This window comes from Mobula hypostoma, chromosome 6, assembly GCF_963921235.1.
Source record: "Mobula hypostoma chromosome 6, sMobHyp1.1, whole genome shotgun sequence".
NCBI lineage: Eukaryota > Metazoa > Chordata > Chondrichthyes > Myliobatiformes > Myliobatidae > Mobula > Mobula hypostoma.
The window spans coordinates 159,075,181-159,093,976 of NC_086102.1; the positions used below are offsets into that span (position 1 = coordinate 159,075,181).

The 18,796-nt window shown below is 39.9% G+C and overlaps 1 protein-coding gene across 9 annotated transcripts in view; it reads right to left on the reverse strand.

Annotated features, from left to right (window-relative positions):
* itprid2 (ITPR interacting domain containing 2) overlaps positions 1 to 18,796 on the reverse strand; it is a 200,117-nt gene that overhangs the window by 44,373 nt on the left and 136,948 nt on the right. For all 9 annotated transcript variants that reach the window (XM_063052052.1, XM_063052049.1, XM_063052051.1 and 6 more), the window contains exons 6-10: positions 11,100 to 11,142; positions 10,909 to 11,004; positions 10,290 to 10,498; positions 8,873 to 9,606; positions 4,501 to 4,585 (exon numbers count right to left, since the gene is read on the reverse strand). In XM_063052052.1, the coding sequence (XP_062908122.1) occupies positions 4,501 to 4,585; positions 8,873 to 9,606; positions 10,290 to 10,498; positions 10,909 to 11,004; positions 11,100 to 11,142 (1,167 nt within the window). The remainder of the gene's footprint in view (positions 1 to 4,500; positions 4,586 to 8,872; positions 9,607 to 10,289; positions 10,499 to 10,908; positions 11,005 to 11,099; positions 11,143 to 18,796) is intronic.

Below are 18,796 nucleotides of genomic sequence, written 5' to 3' on the forward strand. Positions count from 1 at the left end.
AGAGCTATGGGAAGAAATGTCAAATATCATTGCTGGCAACTCTCATGTTTCTTTTGCCAATATGGAGTCAACAGATACCTTTGTACCCAATAGCTGACAAGGAGATTCAGAATATTAAAACACTTTAATGCCAGGAATTAGATCCAAGAATGGCATTCATTTGAAACACCTGGTAACAATTTTGTCACCAGAATTGATATATTAATTACTTGGATCAGGACACGGAATCAACCATTTGTGAACTTGCAGAGTACCGTGGGTTCGAACTTCAATAATAGTTAATAGATATTAGTCTATTGATATAACACTGAGGACAAGGCCACTTGAGGACAAGCAAAACAAGTACTTGGCTTTACACTTGTCATGGGATATGCCAGATATCTTAAAACTATGCCAGAGTACCAAGCACAGATTAAGGGAGTGATGTTCGACTCCATAAATGAAAATATGCAATAAACAAATTCAATAGTGAAATATATAGGTAGATTAAATTTAAAAAATAGAGTTATTCAGGGAATGCTACTAATGGGACAGCTCTACAAAATCCCAGCGGAGGCAGAATGGACATTGTTTGATCATATTAACATTCAGACAGGAATTTTTGTAGTGTATCCAGTTTTATCATCTGTAATTTTTCCTTTTGTCCTATTCTTTTATATCCTCATTGCAATTTATTCTATTATATTTATTTATTACACTGTTCTGCTGCAGCAAAACAACACATTTCACTGCACATGTCACTGATAATAAAGCCTATTCTGATGCTTTTGTCTTGCCTCTTAAATGATTTTTGCCTGGGAGTTAATAGTGCATATGACTAATGTGACATCATGGATCTACTCAAGGGTCCAACTGATCTAGCCACAACTCCTTTGCACAGATCTGCATGAAAAGAATGAGTTCACATTTTATTCTGGAGTAAGTCTTCAGCTCTAACTTACACCAAGAGATAACAACAGCCCCAGAAAACGTTACTATCGTCTATTTGCCCGATATCACCTGTCCAGGCCCTTCAGGTTTTATACAAATAAAAATCTCAGATACTGACTTTCATCGAAATTGATCATTAAGTGAACTAAGTCCATCATCCCAGAACATGCCTTGTTCTCATTGTTACCATCAGGAAGGAGGTACAAGAGCCTAAAGGTACACACTCAGTGATTCAGGAACAGCATCTCTGCCATCCGATTTCTGAATGGACATTGAACCCACGAACACTACCTCACTACGATATTTCAGTTTTTTATCTATTCTAATGTATTGCATTGTACTGATGCCACAAAGACAACAAATTTCATGACATCGATATTAAACCTGAGTCTGATTCACAAGTAAATAAAACAAGACAAAAGACAATTGATAGCTTAGCATGCAATTATCTAGCCAACCATGTAACAAAAACATATACACGCGCAGAACACTTCCAACACAACCATAACTTTAATTTAACATCACAATTGTAATACATAACATTGTCAGCGATTCACATCTTATGATATTAGGCTACAAGTCCTTGGCACCTCAGTACAATCTCCTAGATTGGTCAAGTACCTATTTATCCAAACTATTTCAAGGCACTACCATTTAGTTGAAATAAGGAGGTAGATACTGTTTTAGAACAGAAACAGCTAACTTCATTGATGAATTCAGCAAAATAAAGTTTTGGAAGGGACTTAAGGCAAGTTGCATGTATGTGCCTGGAGTACACTGCCTAAAGAAGTGGTGGAGGCGGATACAGCATCAACGTCAGACAGGCAGACACATGAACAAGGACCTTTGATGTAGACCATGTGCAAGGAGATGGACTAGTTTAGATGGACATCATTCTGGGTTGAAGAGCTTGTTCCTGTACTATGCTTTATTGAAAGATCATGATTGGAATCCTGGTGATTTCAAAATCCAAGAATGCATCCCATCCAATCCCAGTGATTTATCCGTTTCAAGTTTAAGCCAACTTTTGAACACCTCCATGGTACCAATTTTTAACATATCCAGTGTTTCAACTGCCTTCTCCTTCACAATTGCTTTAGAATTACCCTCTTCACTGGTGAAAAGAGATACACGAACTCATTAGGTAACTTGACCGTGCTCTATCCATTCTTGTGCGAGTCCCATTTTTTGTCCTCAATAAGCCCCACTGTTCCAAGTATCATATTTTCACTATTCATGCCCGCAAAGGCCAAGCCCAGATTTCCATTTAAATTGGTGGCTAATCATTTCCGACAAGCTCTCTCTTATTTACTTCCTCTCTGATTCTCAGTAATTTGACAGGTTCTCACTGGTATTTACAAGCCAACACTCGGCAGTAGCAGTCAGCTTTTGCTGTGTCTTCCTCTGTACCTCTACCATCCAGGGAAATCTTTGTTCTTCCTGTGCTCCTCGTGGAATGTGCCTCATTACTGAAGGACACTGGTGAACCAGATGGGTTTTCAAGCAAAACAGTAGTTCCATTGTCACAATTACTGAAGCCAGGATTTCTTTTTAATTTAATTCCAGATTATTTAATTAACCAAAGTTAAAGTCCGCAGCTACCATGACAAGATTTGTTCACCAAGCATGTGAAGTACTAATCTGGTGTATCATCATTCACTTATCGTCACTGAAGCAGCTTAATAGAATCAGAACAGAGTTAAATGTTCTTTCTTTATTCTGAAAATTGTGCTTCAAAGAATACCTTATTGCTCAATGATAATTCTCTTCAATTTATCATGACTGCCCTCATCTCCTCTGCAGCATTTTCTCCAGAGTGACAATGATTTCCATTCTGATTTGATATATTCTGAGCTAACAGAGGCTAATGTGGGAGTTCCATGTCCTTTCACAGAAGAGACAGGTAGCGACTGTTGGGGTGGTAGGTGGGAAGTTTGTGGATATAATGGGCTCCTTCTGCCCATGGGTTTTTTGAGTATCTGTGTTTTTGAGTCCATGAACAACTCAGCCTGATCAGTACAGCCAACTAAGTGTAGCAACAGCTTCATCGCTGGGAATTTTGGCCTGGGGGAAGGGGGGTGGAATAGGTGTCCTTCCAAAAAACAGCATTGGTCACACTTCTCCAGTGCCTTGAGATGACTTCAGCAGCTAGCCCAGATGTCAGAAGCAAGATGACTGGGCAGCAATAACTGCAGCACCATGAAGAATGTGATTTGTGCCAAGTCTGAGGTCTTGATGTCCAAACACATTTTCCCTTTTATTGATTAAAGTTGTGCTGGAGCACCATAGGCAGATGTGAAATTCATCAACGATATCTATCTTTGCTGTGAAGTAACTCCCAATTTCCGTGGGTTGTCCAGGCTCTTGCTGTGAACTTTTATTGCTGTTGGACAGGCTGGTGCTACAGGGCAGAGAGCTGATGACCTTTGCTTTACAGATGTTCCAGTGTGCTGGAGTCAAAGGGCCTTACGAAATTGAAGTGGGGCCATGTAGAGTAGTTACCACCTTTCCCTGAATTTCCCTTAGGAGGTGTCGTACAATGAGGGTAGTGTCCACTCTGCCTCTAGATAATGGATTCCACACTATTGATCTTTGGTTACTGGGAAGACAGTTTTTTTTTTAAATTTATTGATCTTCATTTGTGATCCTTGTCAATGAATTTCTGGGTAGACAGCAGGAATGCCCCATTACAATTGTAGACAATTTGAACCCATGTTCTTTCTTGAAGATGGTCACAATTATGATACCCCTGAAAGCCCCTGATACATTCTCCTCGCCCAGATGTGAAAGATAGAGGATTCATGGCTGAACATCTTCACTGTCAGATTTTAGAGCTTAAGAATAACTTTAACATTACTAACTTCTTGGGAAGGGTCAAGACAGTGCATTGCAACAATAGGAACTTTATTCTGTGCATGTCCTTAAAGAAATCGCCAGAACTCTTTGCTTGAAGACTACCAAGTTACAGGAAAAATCAAAACAGAAACACATGTCAAAATATTACCAAATGTTAAACTGCTGGGCCTGACTTACAATACAATTCTATCTGCGGCAGCTGTCCTTTCATGGAATGTTCAATTTAAAGAAGTTCCTAGTCTCTACATTTACAAATTCATCTAGATCAGGGGTTCCTAACCTGGGGTCCATGGACCCCTCGGTTAATGGTAGAGGTTCCATGGCATAAAAAAGGTTGGGATCCCCTGATCTAGATCTCAAATAAAAGTGATGAGCAACAATTCTATTTTTTTTCTGGTTACTTTTAATGTCAAAACTCTGAGAACTTTGAAAGCTACAGCAGAATTAATGCACGCAGAAATTCTTCATAAATAAGAGAAGAAAATATGGTCAACAGCTTGAAAATTCCACGTGGCATTAACATCTTGTTGATGCAAATGCACTCCTGAATTTTGAAATTCAGAACACTTCTCCTAACCTTTTGCATTAGGATAATAATTGTTTTCATACATTCCAATACCTTGATAACTTTGTTATAAACTAAAGAATAGTTTCCTAAAACAAAACCTTTTCCACTTAGACTGAAGTCCTTCATGTAAATATTATTCAACTTACCTTTATTTGTTGCTGAAATTCTGTCATGTAGAATAGGGTTTCTGATTCCTGGCACATTTAATCCTTCTCCTTCATTGCTTTGAACCTATTCAATAGAGTAAAAAAAATGTAACGTGAGTCTGAAATCTTGCAAGAGAAACACTAGCCTGCCTTGAATAGACTATAGCTCCTACCATCACTGGTTCAAACTCTCTTCTTCACATATTGCCAGGCAGAGTATCCAAGGTCAAAGCTTTTCTTTTAAAATGAACACGTTGACAGAGGTTGGGTAATGGCAAAAAGAATTTCAGCATAACAGCAGACCTCACAAATGATGAGGTATCAAGAGGACAGACATTCAGTGATCAGACAAAGGAGTTTGAGAGGAGAGGTTATGAGGCTGGAAGAGATTAAGTAAATAAGGAAATGTAAATATACGGAAACAAAATTAAGTCAATTAAAGTATTTATTTTTAAGAAGTTATACATAATGGAGATCACATTTCAAGTTAATTATGACGTAGGGAGGTGTTACAAAAACCGCAAGCTTTTGAAAGTGAATGAGAAGGGACCCAAGTAAAAGAATTACTTACAAATGGTCAGCTAACATGGGAAATGGAAGGGAACTTGTGAGTTTAATGGGACCAGGCTCAAGAAAGCAGGCAGGTGGTTTATACACCTTTCCCACCTGTCACATTATGCACAGAGCATCTTCTCATCTAAAGCAATTTCAATCTTTGTCTCATCAACTGCCACCCTCCGAAAGTGAGGCACCCTCTACACCTGGATAGCAATACAAGTTTGGACTGGGCAAAATCCCCCATCTCCATGTCGATTGAATCCGCACCGGAAAAATCAAAGAGGCTGGGTCCAAACCCAAGGTAAGAAATAGCTTGTTTTTCTGCAGTAACAGGACTATTCCCAGCTGTGTAAAATGTTTCCTGTGGAATAACTTGAAGTATGGAATAATTATAACCTACAGTGAAAGTGGTAATGTTTCTACAGTCTTTTGAGTTCTATGTGTACCAAGTACAAATAACTCAGTCAAGACCTGTCTGTGAAATCTGAGCCTTCTTACATCCCAGTCTAGAAAAAACTTGGGTATATCATACAGTGGCAAAGTTAAAAAAATGTTCTCTTCCACATCTATTACAATATGATATTGCTAAAAATACCATACACCATACCATACAAATACCATACTATACATATCATCAAAAAAATGCCACACCAAATCACTGATCTGGTCCTTGAATGTTTGTACTCGCAAAAGGCCAACTTAGACCACAAGACCATAAAGCGTAAGAGCAGAATGAGGCCATTCAGCCCATCAAGTCTGCTCAGCCTTCCCTCATGGCTGATTTATTATTCCTCTCAACCCAATACTCATGCCTTCTCCGTGTAACCTTTGACACCACGACTAAATCAAGAACCTATCCACCTTCACTTTAATATACACAATGACTTGCCCTCCACAGCTCTCTGTAGCAAAGAATTTCAGTTTCACCACCCTGACTAAAGAAATTTCTCCTCATCTCTGTTCTAAATGGACGTCCCTCTATTCTGAGGCTGTGCCCTTTGGTCCTAGACTTGCCAGCTATAGGAAACATCTTCTCCACATCCACCTATCTAGATTTTTCATTATTCAATAGGTTTCAATGATATTCCACCACCCCACCCCCCCCCGCCCCACCATTCTTCTAAATACCAGTGAGTGCAGGCCCTGAGTCATCAAACGATCCTCATACATTAACCCATTCAATTCTGGAATCATTCTCATGAACCTCCTCTGGACCCACTCTAATGCCTACAGGTTTCCTCTTAGATAAGGGGGCCAAAATTGCTCACTTTACTCCAAGGTTGGTCCGGCAAATGCCTTACAAAGCCTCAGTATTACACCTTTGCTCTCATCTTCTACTCGTCCTGAAATGAATGCTAACATCGCATTTGCCTTCGTTAACACTAATTCAACTAGCAAAACATTACAGAATCCTACAAAAAGATCCCTTTGCACCTCTTGTTGAAATTTCTCTCCATTTAGATAATAGTCTATGTCTTTACTCCTACCAAAGTGTATGACCTTATACTTCCCTACACTATATTCCTTCCGCATTCTTCCATTCTGTTGAAGTCTATCTGTAGACTTCATGCTTGTTCAACACTACCTGCTCCTCCACCTACCTTCACATCACCAGCAAACTGGCCACAAAGCCATTGACATATAACGTAAAAAGAAGTGGTCCCAACATTGATCCCTGTAGAACACCACTAGTCATTGGCTGTCAACCAGAAAAGGTTTCCTTTATTCCTACTCTTTGCATCCTGCTGGTCAACCAATCTTCTATGCATGCTAATATCTTTGCTATAATAACATGGGCTCTTATCTTGTTAAGCAACTCTCGTGTACAACACCTTGCCAAAGGCCTTCTGACAATCCAAGTTAACAACATCTACTGATTCTCTTTTGTATATCCTGCCTGTTATTTCCTCAAAGAATTCTAACAGATTTATCAAGCAAGTGTCCCCCTTAAGGAATCCATGCTGAATTTGGACTATTTTATCATGTGCCTCCAACTATCCCAAAACCTCCTCCTTAATGATGGACTTCAACATCTTCCCAACTACTGAAGTCAGGCTAACTGGCCTATAATTTCCTTTCTTCTGCCTCCGTTCCTTCTGAAGAGTGGAGTGACAGACCTCTGGAACCATTCCAGAATCTACTAATTCTTGAAAGATCATTATCTGTTCAGCTACCTCTTTCAGAACGCTGGGGTGTAGTCCATCGGGCCCAGGTACCTTCAGACTTTCCAGCTTCCCAAACACCTTCTCCTTAGTAATGCCAACTGCATTCACTTCTGTCCCCTGACACTCTTTAATTTCTGGTAAACTGTTTATTGTAATTATTAATAATATCATCATAGCACATTTTCTGAGGCCAAATGCTATAAGAAGATTAGATCGTCCATTGGGTTTTTCAATCACTTTTCCCCCCTCAGCCTTTCACAAGTCTTGCTTTTCCATAAAGACTGACAGAGAGGATCCTGTTTTTGATTTCCCAGGTTATGAGAGTCTCTGAATCACATTATACAAACTATGGTACTTGGATGCACAGACGGAGATTCAGGACTTTTCCAATACGTATCTGTGGTGATCAGAAATAGTCTATGGAACATGTGTAACGAACTGATGTGTAATCCATAAACATTAAAAAGGTGTCTTCTGCCCAAGGTATAATTAACTTCTTTCAAGATCCCAATTATAAATTATATTTTCTGCTGTACTGTTATAACTGTTAACTATCTGAAAGGATGAAACAGGCAAGTCCTCTGATTGTCTGGTTTTAAAAGATGGAAATGCAGAAAAATACTAATTTCTTCAGTAATTTTATCTTTCCATGAGCTCCAAAATGAAATATACACAGTGCAGATTTTATGTTATTTCCTTTGGCATGGTTAACTGTGGCTCTCATGAAGCAGTGACACTGACTTTTATTGAGTACGTGATTGGGGGCCACAATGCAGCTTGGTTACTGCAACTTTGAATTTCTTGCCGGTGTCTGCTCCTTCATGAGTCATACCTCTGAGGCAGTAGGACAGTGTCATTGTGTTGAATTTGGAGGAGGCTGCAAAGGCTGGCAGAGAAGGAAGTATGCTCGTGTGATCCATTTTTATCAAGAATTTACACTAACAAATCTGTAAGTGAAACAGACAGCTTACATTTTCAGTATTGAGTTGATGACAGTCGCTAGAATATGAAGCATATTAAAGTTTCCAATTGATATTGTCCCAATCTGGAACAATTAAGTATATTTAGAGTACTTTTTTATGGTAATGGTTCAGAAGATTATTTCAAAGAACATAACCTATTACTGAATTTATAAACATACTCTAGTACTATATCCAAATGTACAAACTTGTATCTCGCTGAAACAACAATGAAACTTCAGCTATGTGCATGTTTCAGACGAAAAAAATAGGATGGTATGAGGTTTGTTCATACTTGTTTATGACAGTGTTAATGAATGGTTACTCCCACTTATTTGGCAAATATTCAAAACTATGGTGGCATATAAAGCTGAAATCCCAAACTGGCTTCCTTATTGTATCCAATATATGAGAATCTTAACCAAAAGACATCTGCAAATATCAATATGATATTTTAAAAAATGGAACCAAATTCTTTGTAAACAGAAATGAGCAGTCCCATAGCCCACCTGTTAAAATTTATACCGATGAAAAGATTGTTTTTGAAATGTTAAAACTGACATAAAGGAAGATTCAAATGGAAGCAAAAATAATGATGGATTAATACTATAAGTAATATATTGAAGAAATATCTTCTACACTACTTTGTAGATTGCTCTGAAATCTCAAATCTGAAATCTAGCAACTTGCCTCTTCCAAGTCAAATGAGAATTCCTTCTGCTCCATCAAGCTGCTCATGGATGGATGGTGCATTGCTACAGCTTTATCTGGGGTTGAACACACTGTATTTTCCTGTGAGAGCGCAGATGTCTGCTCACCAGTAGCTGCACTTTCTGTATTTGTGGATGCATTCAAGTCTACAAAAGAATCTGAGATACCAGTCGCATTATCAAGACCGCTCTCCATTCCTTCTTTCATGCAAGCAGCATCACTCTGCTTGGATTCCGTACAGCCATTTGTTACATTAGATAAACATTCCTGAAGAATGATCTCTGTGGGACAGAGGGGACCTTCAATTCCAGTCATCACTTCCTCAGATACTGGTTTCAAGGAAGGGTCAGTCAATTTACGCCATCTCTGCAACCTCATTTCTTTCTTAAGTTTTACCTCCTCTTTCTTCTCATCGTCAGTAAAGCTCTTGTTGGTTTCAAAAGAAAGCTGTGATGCTTTTGAACTTTCTGCAGCTGCTGGATCTGTTTGATTAGTTGTATCTATTACTTTTGTCTGCTGACCCGCAAGTAAGTTGAGTTTTGATACTGTCTTCTTGAGTCTGCCAGCATTGTTTCCAACAGTGGGAGCTTGGCCCGAGGTTGGGGCTTCGGCCACGTCACCTATTTTCTTTATAGGAGCTCCAGAAACTTGAGAATACAGTGAGGAGAAAACATTAGCCACTGTAGTGAGAACTTTAATCTGACGAAATCGACCTGCAATTGGAAGTGAAACTTGTTATTCAACAAATATGGGAGAGAAAATGAAAAGATAACAAACATTGAAAGACTAAGAGCTAACTTACATAATGCACCAAAACTTCTTTCTCCATGACATTACAGTGGTAGAAATGCTACTTGCTTAGAATAAACATTCTCATCCATTATATTTACTGCTGTTGCTCCTTACATTACAATGCCTGTGTGAAAGCTGACTTGGATAATCTTGGATGACAGTTGTCATTAACAAACCACAAAAATACCATGAAAGGTAATTGCAAAACAATAATGATCAATTGAGTAAACTATACATTAATGTTATTTTTTTGATATTTCAGACCATGCTAACAGAAGACACATGAGCATTCATATTTTGAAACAAACACAATGAAGGTATCATGGAATCTAATTATAGCCTAGACTACAGCAATACTTTGATGAAACAAGCAGATTTTTCACAATGTGATTCAAAACATAATTGCCCTTTAATTAGAAATTGTATATGAATGTATTATAATAAAATCATTTTATTAATAGAATTAAGTACATGCAAGAGTTTTAATGTGAGAAAGTAATTTTGACAGACCTTATTGATCCTCAGATTAAGTATAAGCATATTTTTGCATGGACATGTAAACATTCCATTATCAACAATGCAAATGAACACTTAAAGAACATACTTGTGAGGGCGAAATTTGGATTGTCCAATTCCATACGTTGCATCTGAGCATCTAAAAATAGTTTAAAATCTATTCCTTTTGCAAACGATGAAGCATTAAAAAATCGACATGGAATTTTTGATGCAAGGTTAGGTTCATCTGTTCCAAACCCAAGATTATAGAGGACATCCTCAGGATCTTCTTCATAAAGGTCCAGTAGTTCTGAAACACTGAAAAGTACAAATAAACATATCAAATTGGTGGCATTGCTGAAATCTGAATGGTTGTACAAGTGCACCGAACAATTGAAGTGATTAGAACATTGACCACACAAATAACCAAGTTAAAATTGTCATTATTTTGTGATACTGCTGCATTTGAGATTTTGCTGAATAACAAAGACTGCCTTCTTTGTAACAGTGGGCAACCACTATATCATTCACTATGATTATTTGTTTAATCTTAGATAATTGACAAATCTGCCCAACCTACTTTTCAGAAAAGCTCTGCTTACTTACATAAAAAGCCCAATTTTCCAGAAATTACAACATATTATATTCTACATACAGTATCCATTTATGCAGCACTAATACTCAAGACAATATGTTGAAATAAACGTATTCATTAAACATTAGACTACCTCGATACAGTAGTATTGCTCTTTCCAGAACCAGTGGAATTCATGCTGCTTCCCATCTGATAAAATTTGTTACGTTTTACCTCAGCTGATGTGCCACTGCAACAGGGCAAACAGTATTGATTAGAAACATAGCAGAAGCCTCTTTTAGAACTAAAGTGAAGAAATACCATTATCTATTAAAAAAAACTAACCTTACTGTCAGCAGTGAGTCGATATGAGGATGAAGATAATTAGCTGTGGATGGAAAATGCATTTCATGAATGAGTGACTTTATAAAGACAATAACTTTTAAGATTTAAGTAAACAATAGCATTTTATAAACATATACTATTATAATTCAAAAAATTGCAATTGCCACTCTTTTAACTTACCTGTCCATTTAATCAATAACTGTAAACATACAAGTTCCTCAGAAAGATAGGGCACAAGTTCAGCTTCACTTTAAAACTTCAATGACAACCACTCCTCACTGCTTGTTCATTTTTTCCAGCACATCGAAATAAGTGACTCTGTACAGACTTGCAAAATCTTTTGAGTCATATTAAGATGATGACTCACTAGAATAAGAAACACAAGAGTTTCTTCAGATTCTAGAAATGTAGAACACGCACAAATGCTGGAGGAACTTAGCAGGTCAGGTAACAGCTGTGGGAGTGGATAACAAGTCAATGTTTCAGGCCAATTACATCATCGGGACTGAAAAGTAAGGGGGAAAACATCAGTATAAAAGGTGGAGAGAGGGGAAGGAGGGTCAGTGAGAAGCTGATATGTGAACCCAAGTGGGTAGAAAAGGTAAAGGGCTGGAAAAGAAAGAATCTGAAAGAAGAGGAGATTGGACCGTGGGAGAAAGGGAAGAAGAGGGTGGCACGAGGGAAAGGCGATAGGTAGGTGAGGGGAAGAGGCAAGAGGCCAGAGTGGTGAATAAAGAAGAGAGAAGGGGGAGGGCAGGGAAAAGAACGAAAATACTGGAAGGAGAAATCGATGTTCATGCCATTAGACTGGAGGCTACCTGGAATAGGTTTGTGGCTCTGCCTGCCTGGTGGAGAGCCTCAGAAATGTCCTTCTGATGTGTGCACATTGGAAATACCAGAGCATGCTACTGAATTTGGCTGCAAAATTAGCTATGACGTGTATGTCAAACTGTGCAAGATTCCCTATCCCGTTAAAACCAGGAAGATATCTTTAATCAGCTTAAACCTGGTGCTAAAAAGAAATAAATACCAGTAATTATATTCAAGCAAGAAAAATAAGGTAACTATATACTACTTAGAAATAAGAAATCAAAATGGAATGAAGAATAAAGGGATCTAGGAGTAGAAGCACAAAACAAATAAAAATGGTGTTGCAAGTCATGGAGACCATTAAAAAGAACAGAACAATTCATTTACAGAAACACAATGATACAAAACTTGCCTCATATTTTTGTCAGAACAGGGATTACAAAACCAGCATTCCAACAATTAAGGCAAGTTACGAATAAGGCTTGCCATGCAAAGGAATTATGCTTGGTGTTTGTTGTGAGATGGGTCACAACAAGTCCTACTGTACAGCAGAGCAAGCCAGGAGCAGAATAGGCTCCAGGCACCATGGTGTGTTCTCAAATACTCAGTGATATACAGTGATGAAACAAAGGCAAACCACAAGGTGATCATTTTCCTGTAAAGGTGTGTGCTAATACAAAGACTGTATATTCAGAATTTAAAAGCAACACTTCAAACCACTCAGCACACAAAAATCTTTGTTTTTATAAAATACTGGCTGCTGATACATCAGAGGGCAAGTAATACCCACTCCCGTAAATCAGCAAGCTAGACACAGTCTGTCCCTGCCCATCCTCAGCAATCAGTGCACTTCACAGTACAGAATTGGGACCAAGTCTCAGACGACATTCCCAGCCCAGCCCAAGTAATTAGAAGTTTTTTTTCCAAAACTAAACATCATTACTTTGCATGCCTGCTCCACACTGTTCATCTGTCATTTACATTTATTAACAAAATGAGGCTATTCAGCCCATTAGATTCATGCCCCTCCCAGTTGACCAAGCCCAATGACCCCACTCCCCCTGCAACTTATTCCCCCTCACAGGACCAATAGTTCTGCTTTGATTTTGTTACCACTCATCTCCAATGAGGGGCAATTTAGGGCAGAGAGTCAAATAACCCACCAGCACGTGTTTGGAAATAGGAGGAAACCGATGTGACCATGGCAAAAGCAAGCAAATTCCACATAGCAACAAACAAGGTCAGCATTGAACCCAGGTCTTCAGTGCTGTGAGGCCGTAGTGTTTGCACCATGCTGTCCCCACCTAGTTTAGAAAAGTGAAAGGCTACCTTATCAATACAGTCAACCAAAGGGCCCTGGGAAGTGATGGAAAACCTAAGGTACAAGTTGATAGTAACACGGGTACAAAGAGTACTGAAGGCTACATGTGGCATGCTTGCATATCAGCTGCGACTCTGAGTACAGGAGTTGAGATGTCATGTTACAGTTGTATAAAACTTGTGTTAGACTGCACTTGGAGTATCCTGCGCAGTTCACATTTCCAAGCTGAAAGAGGGATATGATTAAACCAGAGAGGGTGCAGTAAAAATCGAGGAGGAGCAACACACACGATGCTAGAGGAGTTCAGCATGTTAGGCAGCATCTATGCAGGGAAATAAACAGTTGGCGTTTTCAGCAGACAGCCATGATCTTGGCCTGAAACATCAGAGATGCTGCATGATTTGCTGGGGTGTGTATGTGTATGTTAGAAAAGTGAAAGGTTACCTTTCTTTTTTTTTCCTCTCTCCCTCCCCCCCCCCCGAAAAAAATGACAGGATATACAGTAGGGGCAAATGTAATTATATATTTAAAAAAAACATTTGCACAGGTACATGGACAGGGCTTAGAGGGATATAGGCCAAACCTAAGCAAGTCGGATTAGTTCTGATAGACATCTTGGTCAGTATGGATGAGTTGGCCAACTGGACCTCCACGAGTCTCTGAATCACTGAAGCAAATATTATTATTGGGGGCACAACATGCTAGAAATGGATATAATGCTTTGCTTGGCTGGAATGTCTGGAGGAAATCAAGGGATCTGTGGTTATCTCAGGAAAGTGGTACTGAGGTAAAGGATAAACCATGATCTTTCTGAATGGCAGAGCAGGCATCAGAAGCCAAACATTGTTTTTGCAGCGACTGTTCATGTGAACTGCTGTACAAAAGTCCCGGGTTCCAATCACTAAAAAAAGGGGGGTAACGAAAGATGCTAAGATGACTTGCAAGTCTGACAGCAGAAATGCAACGTTTGTACAAAGAAAGAGCATAACAGGTTGGGGAGCCTTTTCACATGAAAGAAAAAAGTTTCGATGAAGGGTGACTTGAGGTCCACAGGGATCTGTGTTGGGACTACTTTTTTTATGTTGTATATCAACGATTTGGATTTGATGGGTTTTTGGACAAGTTTGCAGATGATACAAAGATAGATGGATAGGCAGGTAGTACTGAGGACGCAAAGACTGCAAAAAGACTTGGCTTAGGAGAATGGACAAAGATGTGGCAGATTGGAATATAGTGCTGAGAAGTGGATGGTCGTGCACTTCCGTATAGGGAATAAAAGCGCAGACTTTTTTCTAAACGGGGGGAGAAATTCAAAAATCCAAGGTACAAAGGGGTTTGGGAATCCATGTACTGGATTCCCTAAAGGTTAACTTCCAGGTTGATTTGGCAGTAAGGACAGCGAATGTCATTTTAGCATTCATTTCAAGAGGACTGGAATATAAAATGACATTGGAGAGGGTTCAGAGGAGGTCCCAAGAATGATTCTGGAAATGAATGGGTTACCATATGAGCAGCAATAAAGGGTTTGGGCCCATACTCTCTAGAATTTAGAAGGTGGGGGGAGAGGATGAAATCTCATTGCACAGGTGGCTATTGATGCCAGGTCACTGGGTGCATTTAAGGCAGAGGTTGATAGCTTCTTGATTAGTCAGGGCGTGAAAGGCTTCGGGAAGAAGGCCGGAGAATGGAGTTGAGAGGGAAATGGATCAGCCATGATGAAATGGCGTAGCAGACTCAGTGGGCCAAAGGGCATATTTCTGCTCCTGTATATTATGGCTGAAAAGAGTCGACAAAGAGAACACACAATATACATGACTCTAAAATGCTAAGAAATCCAAAAGGAATTCAATAGAAATCTTTTGACCCAAAAGACCACTTTGCAAAGGACCTATGCTCCATCCACCAGAAATGGTGGGATCTCTCAGCAGCCACCCATTTTAATTCCACTTCCCATATGTCTATCCACGCCCTCCTCCACTGTCATGATGAGGCTACACTCAGGTTGGAGGAACAACACCTTATATTCCGTCTGGGTAGCCTCCAACCTGATGGTATGAACATCGATTTCTCGAACTTCCAATAATTCCTCCTCCCCCCCTTCACCATTCCCTATCCCCTTTTCCCTCTCTCACCCCATCTCCTTGCCTGCCCATCGCTTCCCTCCGGTGCTCCTCCCCACTTTTCTTTCTTCCATGGCCTTCTGTCGTCTTCTTTCAGACTCCCGCTTCTCCAGCCCTGTATCTCTTTCACCACTCAACTTCCTAGCTCTTTACTTCATTCCTCCCCCTTCAGATTTCACCTATCACCTTGTGTTTTTCTCTCCCTTCCTCCCCAACATTTTAAAACTACTCCTCGGCTTTTTTTCTTCAGTCCCGCTGATTAGTCTCAGCCTGAAACACTGACTGTACTCTTTTCCATAGATGCTACCTGGCCTGCTGAGTTCCTCCAGCATTCTGTGTGTGTTGAAAGAGATAGATACCAGCCAGTGTATTATGGAGTCACAGAAGATCCCAGGTGGAAAAAGTAGTCTGCAGGGATTTGGATGCTCTTAGAAGGAAAGGAATGCCACAGCTACTTTAAGATCTTAGTAGTAAGAATGGAATTTACATTTTTGATTATTTCCCTATGAAATGTGTTAATAAATGCAGTGAGGGTGCAAGAACTGGTTAGAATTTGGGCAATGTACAGAATGAAGTTCACTGGTGATATGAAGTGATGCTGGTTGGATCATCCACAGACCAAGCTACGTTTCCATTTTTAACACAATCTTCTCTATCTCCCTCCCTCCTCTCAGTGAAATTATTTGCCTGCCACAAGGAGTAACATCTTGCCAATAACTCTAACCTCTCCATATGCCACATCTCGGTCATTTTCTTGGAATGAACCAGTCTGCAACCTTGGAAATCCATGCGATCCTCTGACGTCCTTTAAATCACAGTTAACATTCTGTCCCACCTTGAGCATACTAGCCACGACCTTCACTACAATTCTAACAAAACCGTAGGGAGCAGCACCAGCCACTGCAGTTCATGTGAACTAAACCATGTGTTCAGTTAATAATTTACCTCAAGTGACTAGAGTAGCCCAATCTGCTGACAAAGATACAAAAAAATTCACTGAAGCAAAGATGCAAACATAGAATTTAATTCCCACAATACTAAACACCACTCCAATCCAGTTTGCCAAAAGGAAAATTATTTTAAGTTTCATTCCTGATTGGTGCTGGGAAGCGTGTAATGTGTTTATATTGGTATGTTGTATTCTCTCTCTTAAATTCTGCCAAAGATTTTAATGACCTGAATTCACAAGAATAAAATTAACATCAGAGGCAGAGTATAAAGCACTGATATAACTGTACAGATGATCCCATATAGTGATGCTGGCAAGGGATGAACCCAAGGCAATTGTTTCAACCTAGTGCTTGAGAGCCACGATCACTGAATTTGCGGAGTTCTCTAATTGTGCAATATTAAAAACAGATTCAAGATTTGTATTTCTACCCACTACTGTATTCAGGTATTTCAACTTCATTGATTCCTTAAAGGTTGTCATAGCTGGGAGTGGTAGTGGGGATATACCCCCACTGCTATTCAATACTCCCAAAGACATGCATCTCAAATAGTATCTGACAACCAAGTCCAGCTACTGGCCTTCACATGCAGCTAAGTTACCAAGCCCAGTGGAACCATTTCTACTGTCAGAAGAGCAAAGGTAGATTACTAGCACCTCAAAACCAGCCGCTTTGGGCAGATGGGGCTCATCAGCTGTGGTTGGCAGCTCATGTAAGAGAAGGAAATCTCTGAACTCAAAACTCCACTGATTTACAGCTATACCCACTCTTAGGGTAAGGTTTCGGGACTAACCTAGAGGGAAAATGCAGGGATGGAGTCCCTAAGGCAGACCTACATCGAGCTCGATGCTGACTGGCAATTCCTGCAATGCTGCTGGTGCCAAGCTCTTATCAGTTGCTTCCATTCCTTTGGATTCAACCGCTGTGTGGAGAGGGGGAGTCTGCTGCGTAGGCAACAGCTTGCTCTCCATATCGTACTGAATTGGCTTGCATAGACAGCTAAGACACAACATCCATGGTAGACACCGCTCAACGGAGGGCCTACTACTAACTGCCTTTTAAGTAGTGTAAGCAGTTGTAATCTCTCCTGCGCATTGGCCACGTTGCTGAGGCATCTGTCCAATGGACAGTACAGTTAACTAAATTAGTACACTCTATGCAGTACACTGGTCTTGAGCTAACTCCGCACCCCTCTTTCACTCCGTCTGAGTGATTGCAATATTAATTACCATCCTCCTGTTCAATTCATCATTTTGCACAATTAAAGGCTGGTTTCAAAATGAAGTGGCTTGTGTTTTTACGTCTTTAATTTGATTTCCCCATATGGTGAAACCAACTAAGTTTGTGAATGCAGATCCCTTCTTCTTCAGCCCTTTACCTCTTCCACCGATCCCTTACATATAACAATTACAGCACGGAAACAGGCCATCTCAGCCTTTCTAGTCTGTGCCGAACTCTTACTCTCACCTAGTCCCACCGACCTGCACTCAGCCATTAACCCTCCATTCCTTTCCTGTCCATATATCTATCCAATTTAACTTTAAACAACAACATCGAACCTGTCTCAACCACTTCTGCTGGACGCTCGTTCCACACAGCTACCACTCTCTGAGTAAAGAATTTCCCCCTCATGTTACCCCTAAACTTTTGCCCTTTAACTCTCAACTCATGTCCTCTGGTTTGAATCTCCCCCACTCTCAATGGAAAAAGCCTATCCACGTCAACTCTATCAATCCCCCTCATAATTTTAAATACCTCTCAAGTCCCCCCTCAACCTTCTACGCTCCAAAGAATAAAGACCCACCTTGTTCAACCTTCCTCTGTAACTTAGGAGATGAAACCCAGGTAACATTCTAGTAAATCCTCTCTGTACTCTCTCAATTTTGTTGACATCTTTTCTATAATTCGGAGACCAGAACTGTACACAATACTCCAAATTTGACCTTACCAATGCCTTGTACAATTTCAACATTACATCCCAACTCCTATACTCAATGCTCTAATTTATAAAGGCCAGCATACCAAAAACTTTTTTCACCACCCTATCCACATGAGATTCCACCTTCAGGGAACTATGCACCATTATTCCTAGATCCCTCTGTTCTACTGCATTCTTCCATGCCCTGCTATTTACCATGCATGTCCTATTTTGATGAGTCCTACCAAAATGTAGCACCTCACATTTATCAGCATTAAACTCCATCTGCCATCTTTTAGCCCACTCTTCCAACTGGCCTAAATCTCTCTGCAAGTTTTGAAAACCTACTTCATTATCCACAATGCCACCTATCTTAGTATCATCTGCATACTTACTAATCCAATTTACCACCCTATCATCCAGATCATTAATATATGTGACAAACAGCATTGGACCTAGTACAGATCCCTGAGGCACACCGCTACACACTGTCCTCCAATCTGACACAGTTATCCACCACTACTCTCTGGCGTCTCCCATCCAGCCACTGCTGAATCCATTTTACTACCTCGATATTA